The sequence below is a fragment of the Sardina pilchardus genome, chromosome 3, assembly GCF_963854185.1.
Source record: "Sardina pilchardus chromosome 3, fSarPil1.1, whole genome shotgun sequence".
NCBI lineage: Eukaryota > Metazoa > Chordata > Actinopteri > Clupeiformes > Clupeidae > Sardina > Sardina pilchardus.
Genome location: NC_084996.1, coordinates 255,001 through 265,000, shown reverse-complemented (window position 1 = coordinate 265,000; position 10,000 = coordinate 255,001). Strand labels below are relative to the sequence as shown.

The following is a 10,000-nucleotide window of genomic DNA, read 5'->3' as shown; positions in this document are numbered from 1 at the left end:
CGGTCCATTCGTACCAAAACCTCTTAGTTTGGTTCGTTTTCGTTGGTGTGAAAGCATTAATCGCACTCGGGTGCGCACCAAAACAAGCGGACCGAGACCTCCAAAAAGAGGAGGTCTCGGTCCGCTTGACTCCGCACCAAAAGTAGACCTCTGGTGCGGTCCCTCTGGTGAGAACGCGAACTGGGGTCCAAACCATAGACTGTAGGTCAAAATGACATGGGGCGCACGGAGGTGAACGGCTGGACAAACGCGGAATGACAAAGTGTTAACTAAACAATTTAGTAGACCTAAGCTAAGGTAGACGGGCTTTGTGGTGAAAACGATGAAAACCAGTAGGCTAGTCTGTCACAGCTAACTTCAAGTACAGTAGCCTAGACTAGTTTACACACGCCGAAATTAAAAGTCAATAGGCTATCAGCACCAGGAGATTGTCGTCATTATCGGAAAATCCAGACACGTCAAACTGGACGCGAACGCGAAGCAAAAACTTAATAAATAGGCCCCTACTACTTAACTTAATAATAATACCTAAACAAATAATTTGACCTTTACCGTTTCATGGCTTCTGCTAAGAAACAAATAGATTACCACACACTCACACATCGAACTTGCATCAAACAGTCATCAACCCGTCTGCTTTCACTTTCAATGAATTCCACTAGTGAGAGAACGGACAAGGCTTGCGGAGTGATATGAATGAAAGAAGCGCCAAAACCGTCATCATTGTCAGCGGCCTATTATAAAGCAATGGTCTGTGTTTAGGCTACAGAAATAAACCTCTGAACCCCCCCCCCCCCCCCCCCCCCCCTAAAAAAAAAACTCAGCGGATCTATACGAATTGCGTGGGTCTCATTTTCAGGCCTGAAAAAACGGAATTCCGTTTAAAAACGGAAGAATCACACCCCTGATTTATGTTATGCGAAAAAAAATGTGTGTGTTTTGAAACAGTGGGAGGTCTACACTGTACGGCCGTGAATACATTTCGCTGAAAAACGTACCTTTTCCAGTCTAAAAACGTGAGTTTCTTGAGGTAAGAAATTTAACTCCAGCAGAATGTTAGCGGCGTCTCGTTTTTGCCCCTCTACTCTAATATTTACGGTAAATGCACTCATTGACGACCACCAAGCTATCCGTGTGCTGTGCCGTTGTAAATACAAGTGAGTACCGTAAATCTTGAAGTAGCTGCGACCTTACAAATCGTTTGTGAGTGTTGAGCCGACAGTCAACTTCAGAGGCAGATTTCTCCGTTTCTCTCTTGGCATGACAGGATGAACTCAACTCCTTTGAATGTTTATATTCCAGTAATATGACGTTTAATTCATTAGATATAGGTATCGTTTTGAAGGTTGATTATGCCCCTTCATGAAAACTTAATAACTGTAATTTTGAAAATTTTAACAATGTGATATATGTGAACAATTAGATATAAAGCCAGTCCTGTATTAGATATAAAGCCAGTCCTGTATTAGATAAAGATATAAAGCCAGTCCTGTATTAGATAAAGATATAAAGGTAGTCCTGTATTAGATATAAAGCCAGTCCTGTATTAGATAAAGATATAAAGCCAGTCCTGTATTAGATATAAAGCCAGTTCTGTATAAGATAAAGATATAAAGGTAGTCCTGTATTAGATATAAAGCCAGTCCTGTATTAGATATAAAGCCAGTTCTGTATAAGATAAAGATATAAAGGTAGTCCTGTATTAGATAAAGATATAAAGCCAGTCCTGTATTAGATATAAAGCCAGTCCTGTATTAGATAAAGATATAAAGGTAGTCCTGTATTAGATATAAAGCCAGTCCTGTATAAGATGGTGAGTTGCCTTTTGTCTCCTGTTTTTTCTCTGCATTATACCTTTATCCAACAACATTTATACATTTGTGATGAATGTATTTATAGTATGATGCGTTCTCTCTGCGAAAATTAAGTCTGTTGCACTTCAATCACTCTAGTTTCCCGCCTTCCTTGATGACATACAGCTGTCAAGATTAACAAGGTTCCGCAGGACATCACTGTGGCTTGAGATCACAAATGTTTCTCTTTCTAACTATAATGCACGCTCATGTCGTAAATTTTACGATTTTAAAATGAGCATAGGGGCGCGATATTTTAATAAATCACGCTTGTTTCTAGCCACCACATTTATCAACAAACGTCTATCCTCCTTACGCTGAAATTGTACGAAAGTTTCATGAATCACACGTGATCCCCGTCGTAAGATGATTTCTGCATATCTACGCTGGTTTCTACGATCGGTTGATAAATGCGGGCCAGTATGTGCCCACCATGTAGTTAGTGAGTGTGTGTCTGTGTGTGTGTGTGTGTGTGTGTGTGTGTGTGTGTGTGTGTGTGTGTGTGTGTGTGTGTGTGTGTGTGTGTGTGTGTGTGTGTGTGTGTGTGTGTGTGTGTGTGTGTGTGTGTGTGTGTGTGTGTGTGTGTGTGTGTGTGTGGTGTATATACCATCTGGTCAGCGAGCAGCAGGACGGTCTTGAGGCTGAACTTGCGGGAGCAGAAGTTGAAGAGATCCTCCAGGCTGGGCCCCAGCAGCTCCATCACCATGACGTTATAGTCGCCCTCCGCCCCACACCACTTTATAGTGGGGATGCCCACTGCAACACACACACACAAACCATGACGTTATAGTCGCCCTCCGCCCCACACCACTTTATAGTGGGGATGCCCACTGCAACACACACACACACACACACACACATCACCATGACGTTGTAGTCGCCCTCCGCCCCACACCACTTTATAGTGGGGATGCCCACTGCAACACACACACACACACACACACACACACACACACACCATGACGTTATAGTCTCCCTCCGCCCCACACCACTTTATAGTGGGGATGCCCACTGCAACACACACACACACACACCATCACGTTATAGTCGCCCTCCGCCCCACACCACTTTATAGTGGGGATGCCCACTGCAACACACACACACACACCATGACGTTATAGTCGCCCTCCGCCCCACACCACTTTATAGTGGGGATGCCCACTGCAACACACACACACACACACACACACACGTTATAGTCGCCCTCCGCCCCACACCACTTTATAGTGGGGATGCCCACTGCAACACACACACACACACACACACACCATGACGTTATAGTCGCCCTCCGCCCCACACCACTTTATAGTGGGGATGCCCACTGCAACACACACACACACACACACGTTATAGTCGCCCTCCGCCCCACACCACTTTATAGTGGGGATGCCCACTGCAACACACACACACACACACACACACACACACACACACCATCACGTTATAGTCGCCCTCCGCCCCACACCACTTTATAGTGGGGATGCCCACTGCAACACACACACACACACACACACACACACACACACGTTATAGTCGCCCTCCGCCCCACACCACTTTATAGTGGGGATGCCCACTGCAACACACACACACACACACACACACACACCATCACGTTATAGTCGCCCTCCGCCCCACACCACTTTATAGTGGGGATGCCCACTGCAACACACACACACACACACACACACACACACACACACACACACACACACACACACACACACACACACCATGACGTTATAGTCGCCCTCCGCCCCACACCACTTTATAGTGGGGATGCCCACTGCAACACACACACACACACACACACACCATGACGTTATAGTCGCCCTCCGCCCCACACCACTTTATAGTGGGAATGCCCACTGCAACACACACACACACACACACACACACACCATGACGTTATAGTCGCCCTCCGCCCCACACCACTTTATAGTGGGGATGCCCACTGCAACACACACACACACACACACACACACACACACACGTTATAGTCGCCCTCCGCCCCACACCACTTTATAGTGGGGATGCCCACTGCAACACACACACACACACACACACACACACACACACACACACACACACACACACACCATGACGTTATAGTCGCCCTCCGCCCCACGCCACTTTATAGTGGGGATGCCCACTGCAACACACACACACACACACACACACACCATGACGTTATAGTCGCCCTCCGCCCCACACCACTTTATAGTGGGGATGCCCACTGCAACACACACAACCAGTGTTGCAACACACAACTCGGGCTGACTTATGGTGTACATCCACTCAGTTGGAGGAGGCGTTGTGTCTACCCTGCTGAAAAAAACAGCAAGAAACCAGCTTAGGCTGGTAGCTGGTTTTAGCTGGTCTTTGCTGGTCTTTGCCCAAAACACAGTCATTATTGCTGGTCTTTGCTGGTGTAGCTGGTTAGGCCACCAGCTAGACATGCTGGCGTGACCATCTGAGGAAGCTGGTCGTGCTGGTGTGACCAGCCTGTCGTTTGGGATACAACTGGTTTAAGATGGTCATGCTGGTGACCAGCCTGTCAAGCTTGACAAAGATGGTCAAGCTGGTTTTCTAGAATAACCAACATAAGCTGGCGTGGCCAGTAAAAACCAGCAATGTAGACCAGCAACACCAATTAAAATGACCAGCTTAGGTGGTACGACAATCAAAACCAGCTGAATTACCATCATAAGCTGGGTAAACCACCTGAAGGTGTGTTTTCGCGACAGTTTTGCTGGTCTAGCTGGTTAACCATCAAAGGGTGGTCAAATAAGCTGGTTAACAAGCTGGTCAACCAGCAAACCACCTTTAGCTGGTCAGGCTGGTTTTTTCAGCAGGGTATAATCGAGGAGATGTTGTGTCTATAAACGAGGAGGAGACGTGTCTATAAACGAGGAGATGTTGTGTCTATAAACGAGGAGACATTGTGTCTATAAACGAGGAGACATTGTGTCTATAAACGATCCTCGTTTCCTCGTTTATAAACAAGAGTTTTAACCAAATGTGTACAGCATCCTTATATGCTAACCGGATTTAACAATAACTTAGCTAGTCGTCTTCTATGTAGTGCTGTGCGATACTACGGTATATATCGCTGTACAACAGAAAAATGTCTATCGTACGATACAGTCCTCTACCGTTTATATCGTAATTTTAACGTGTGTGGCTGTGACTACTCAGATCATTTAACTGCAGGTGTGTTGCCGCTTCTCGCAGCGGGCAACATAAACTTAATTTTCTGACTCGGGATGGGTGGCCAGGCAAATGAACGCAGCTAATAGACAAATCAAACTATTTTTTAAGTTGGCATTAAGACTAGTGTTGCACGGTGCACCAATACTACAAAAGTATAACCCTGAAATTAAAAATGTCACAACACCTGATGTTAGCCTACTTTACAATACTTTTAAGAATGACTGTGTTCTTCTGAAGAAGCCCAACGTGCGGTGTGCGCAAGGCAGGTCTCACCTAAAAGCCTGTAGGCCAGTCAATCTAGCTCAAAAAAGGGCCAAAACTTAAACTAATTGCAATAGTAATGGTCCATACTTTTTATTGATCCTTAAACCCTCCTGCATCACATATTAAAAATCTACCCATTTATATTAAGTGGAACATACTTTTATTCAAGGTCAAAGGTAGCAACTTCCAATGCATTTTGCCATTGGGATTTACTACAGGTGAAATGGGTAAAATTGGCCTACTGTGGCTGTGCGTCTTTTTTCCCCTCACATACACTCGTATGCGCAGCAGTGCTATTAACTATAGCTATCAACAGCGAGACATGGCTGCTAGTTTAAGTGATCAATGCTATTGTTAACACACAATAATAGGCTAGATTCAAGTTGATTTGCTCACTTGCATCTCTCAAATGTGTGTTACTAACCTATCTAGGCTATGGGATTTAGGTAATTCAGGCTTACTATTGCTACTTTTACTATTAACGTGATTTAGAAATAGGCTATGCAATCTCTTAGAAGTTCCATGATCCCAAAAAGATTGTTTTCGACGTGTTACATTTATTTAGTCGAGGGGCGGGAGTCCATTGAGCGCACATGAGCGAGACAGAGAGAGAGAGAGAGGGAGAGCGAGAGAGGGAGAGAGAGAGAGGGAGAGAGAGAGAGGGAAAGGGGGCCAAGGGGAGGGGGTTTCACACACACACACACACACACACACACACTCCCTGCATCATCTTGTAGATCTTGCTCTCGATGTGCAGTTGGGGGTGTTTGGTCTTCACCCTCACTGACACACACACACACACACAAACACACACACACACACACAAACACACACACACACACACACACACACACACACACACTCACACACTCACACACTCACACACACACAAACACACACACACACACACACACACACACACTCACACACTCACACACACACAAACACACACACACACACACACACTCACCTCCTCCCTGCATCATCTTGTAGATCTTGCTCTCGATGTGCAGTTGGGGGTGTTTGGTCTTAACACACTCCAGTTTGATGGCCACTTCCTCTCCCACTGAGATGTCAGTGCCTGGGGGGCGGGACCAAACACTCGTTAACCAATCACAAAAACAATCACATTCAAACCAGCCAATCACAAGACAATCACATTCAAACTGTCCCAATCATAGCTGGACAGTCTACATTAAGACTTACAAGTCAACTTCTCCCACACGGTCTCTCTCTCTCTCTGTGTGTGTGTGTGTGTGTGTGTGTGTGTGTGTGTGTGTGTGTGAGTGGCTCAGGTGTGTAAACCCTGTGATGTCAGTTTTAAGACTAGAAAGTTGGGACTTACCATCACAAATTTCTGTGCATTCTACAACAAACAGCAAAAACCACAAGTCATCAGCTCTCAACGACCCCAACTACACTGAGCCTGAGAAGAGCGCGCGCGCACACACACACACACACACACACACACACACACACACACACACACAGCAAGGCCAATGACTCCCTCTGCTCGGAGCCTGAGAAAAGACAGGCAACATTCTCTCTCTCACACACACACAGCAACATTCAGATACACACAAAGCAATATTCACACACACACAGCAACATTCAGACACACACAGCAACATTCACACACACACAAACAGCAACATTCACACACACACACACACACACACACACACATACACACACACACACGTACACACACATTCACAGCAACATTCAGACACACACACACACACACACACACACACACACAGCAACATGCAGACACACACACAGCAACATTCACTCACACACGCAAACACACACACACACACACGTACACACACATTCACAGCAACATTCAGACACACACACACACACACACACACACACACACACACACACAGCAACATGCAGACACACACACAGCAACATTCACTCACACATAGTGCTGGGCGGTATACCGGTTCACACCGAATACCGGTGTATATTTTCGTTATGATATGAATTTTTAATATACCGCCATACCGGTGTATTTGATTACACTGTGGGCGGAATGCTGCGTCGCGCGTCATTGTTTCAGACGGGACCCTTTTCAGTGTTGCGCTTCTAAACACGCATGGTGAAAGTAAACAGTGGAGGCTGTAGCACAAGACACCTCACGTTTTCCCTTTAATTATGATGCTGAAGGCTTAATTTTCCTTGGGTGTTGCACAGAATACCTTAAATTGTCCCCCTAGTTAAAGAAAAGCGTTATTGGTCTTAATAACCTACATCGAAAGGGATTTTCCAGTAGGCAAAAAAAAAAGATTGTTCACCGCTGTAACTAGCTAGCTGGCTAGTAGGCGAACCCACCGAACACAGGAATACTTTATGATCTTATAATTCATCTTACCTTAATAACATTCGCTGAAATTATCCAAGTAGCAAGTAAGCATGCTACAGACATGAACTGAACAATACTAGCTGGTTAGTTAGTCATGATCTTGACTGTCATCAGTGCACTGAAACGAACTTTTGTGTTTACATTTTGCTTAGCGAACCGTAACTTGATAGGCTAACAAGACATCCACGTGAATTCTGTAAACGTTAGCCTACCACTAACGTTATGTGTAGAGCACACAATAACAACACGGCATGATTCTGATGGGCCTATTTGACAGAGTAGGCATATTAGCGGAGCAGTCTCTTCACTTAGTCACACTTGTTTTATATTTCCTTTTTATATTTACTTGAAAACAGTGTACTTGGGCTTGAATAAGTATTTGCACTACTTTTTGTGTAGGTTTGTGCAATTTGCATAGTAAAAGTTCTGTATTTTGACTGCAATTGCCCATTAGAATCATGATGCCTCTTTGTAAACAGCATCATGGCCATGCAACCTGTAATACTACTACTAGTGTGGAATTATTCTACAATATTCACTCATCATGACAGTAAAATAGGCCATCCTAAGTCAATCTACTGCAGTAATTCCTTGGTCAACCCATAGAAAATGTTGTGAACACTTGATTATGCATGGGAAAAAAATACCGTCATATACCGTGAAACCGTCAGAATTTTGAAAAATACCGTGATATACATTTTTGGCCATACCGCCCAGCACTACTCACACACGCACACACACACATGTACACACACATTCACAGCAACATTCAGACACACACACACACACACACACACACACACACATATTCACAGCAACATTCAGACACACACACACACAGCAACATGCAGACACACACACAGCAACATTCACTCACACACGCACACACACACATGTACACACACATTCACAGCAACATTCAGACACACACACACACACACACACACACACAGCAACATGCAGACACACACACACAGCAACATTCACTCACACACGCACGCACACACACACACACAGCAACATTCACTCACACATGCACACGCACACACACACAGCAACATTCACACACACGCGCATGCGCGCACACACACACACACACACACATACACCAGTCGCACTCTTCCTCCATGAAGCCCAGGCCTTCCAGGTTCCACTAAGAACATCATGAGGGAACCTTGATGTCCCCGCTGAGAACACAAAAGGAACCAGTTCCTCCTGAAGCAAAACTACAGGACAGGAAGTTGTCAGAACACCAGCACAACAGAACTGGTAGGTGTGTGTGTGTGTGTGTGTGTGTGTGTGTGTGTGTAGTCAGGAAGTGCCAAGGCATGACACAGGACAACACTGATGTGATGAAGTGATAAGCCGTGTACGTGTGTATGTGTGTGTGTGTGTGTGTGTGTGTGTGTGTGTGTGTGTGTGTGTGTGTGTGTGTGCGTACATGTGCGTGTGTGTGTATGTGTGTGTGTGTGTGTGTGCGTACGTGTGTGTGTGTGCCTACATGTGCGTGTGTGTGTGTATGTGTGCGTGTTCATGTGCGTGTGTGTGCGTTCATGTGCGTGTGTATGTGTGTGCGTAAGTGTGCGTGTGTGTGTGTGTGTGTGTGCGTACATGTGCGTGTGTATGTGTGTGCGTAAGTGTGCGTGTGTGTGTGTGTGCGTAAGTGTGCGTGCATGTGTGTGTGTGGGAGAAGGCCAGACGCACAAGCAGGGCACTGGCGATGTGTACTCTAGCCCCTCATAGTCACATCGCACGACACACACACACACACACACACTCCTCTCTCTACACGCGTGTACATATACCTCCAGCTAGGAGTGGAGCTCTAGATGGTTATAGTGAGGGTCACACACACACACACACACACACACACACACACACACACACACACACACACACACACACACACACACACACACACACACACACACACACACACACACACACACACACACACACACACACACACACACACACACACACACACACACACACACACACACACACAGGCCTCTTCATCCTGCCATTTGAAGCAGCAGGACACACACAATCAGCTGACGAGGACTTCACACCTCCCCTCAACACACAGTCTCTCAATGACTCACACACACACACACACACACACACACACACACACACACACACACACACACACTACAGTATGTACACACAGAATATTCAGTTAGTGAAACAAGTGCACACACACGACGTGTTAGTGTTCTGGAAAAAGAACGTTGTTATGGCAGTGTGGCGTTCTACATGCATGAGGCAGCAGGAACAGAAGCCCCACACACACACA

At 45.7% G+C, this 10,000-nt stretch overlaps 1 protein-coding gene across 2 annotated transcripts in view; it reads right to left on the bottom strand.

The window, feature by feature from the left end:
- LOC134076315 (casein kinase I-like) overlaps positions 1-10,000 on the bottom strand; it is a 36,625-nt gene that overhangs the window by 24,557 nt on the left and 2,068 nt on the right. For both annotated transcript variants that reach the window (XM_062531295.1, XM_062531293.1), the window contains exons 2-3: positions 6,298-6,408; positions 2,461-2,609 (exon numbers count right to left, since the gene is read on the bottom strand). In XM_062531295.1, coding sequence (XP_062387279.1) covers positions 2,461-2,609; positions 6,298-6,408 — 260 coding nt within the window. The remainder of the gene's footprint in view (positions 1-2,460; positions 2,610-6,297; positions 6,409-10,000) is intronic.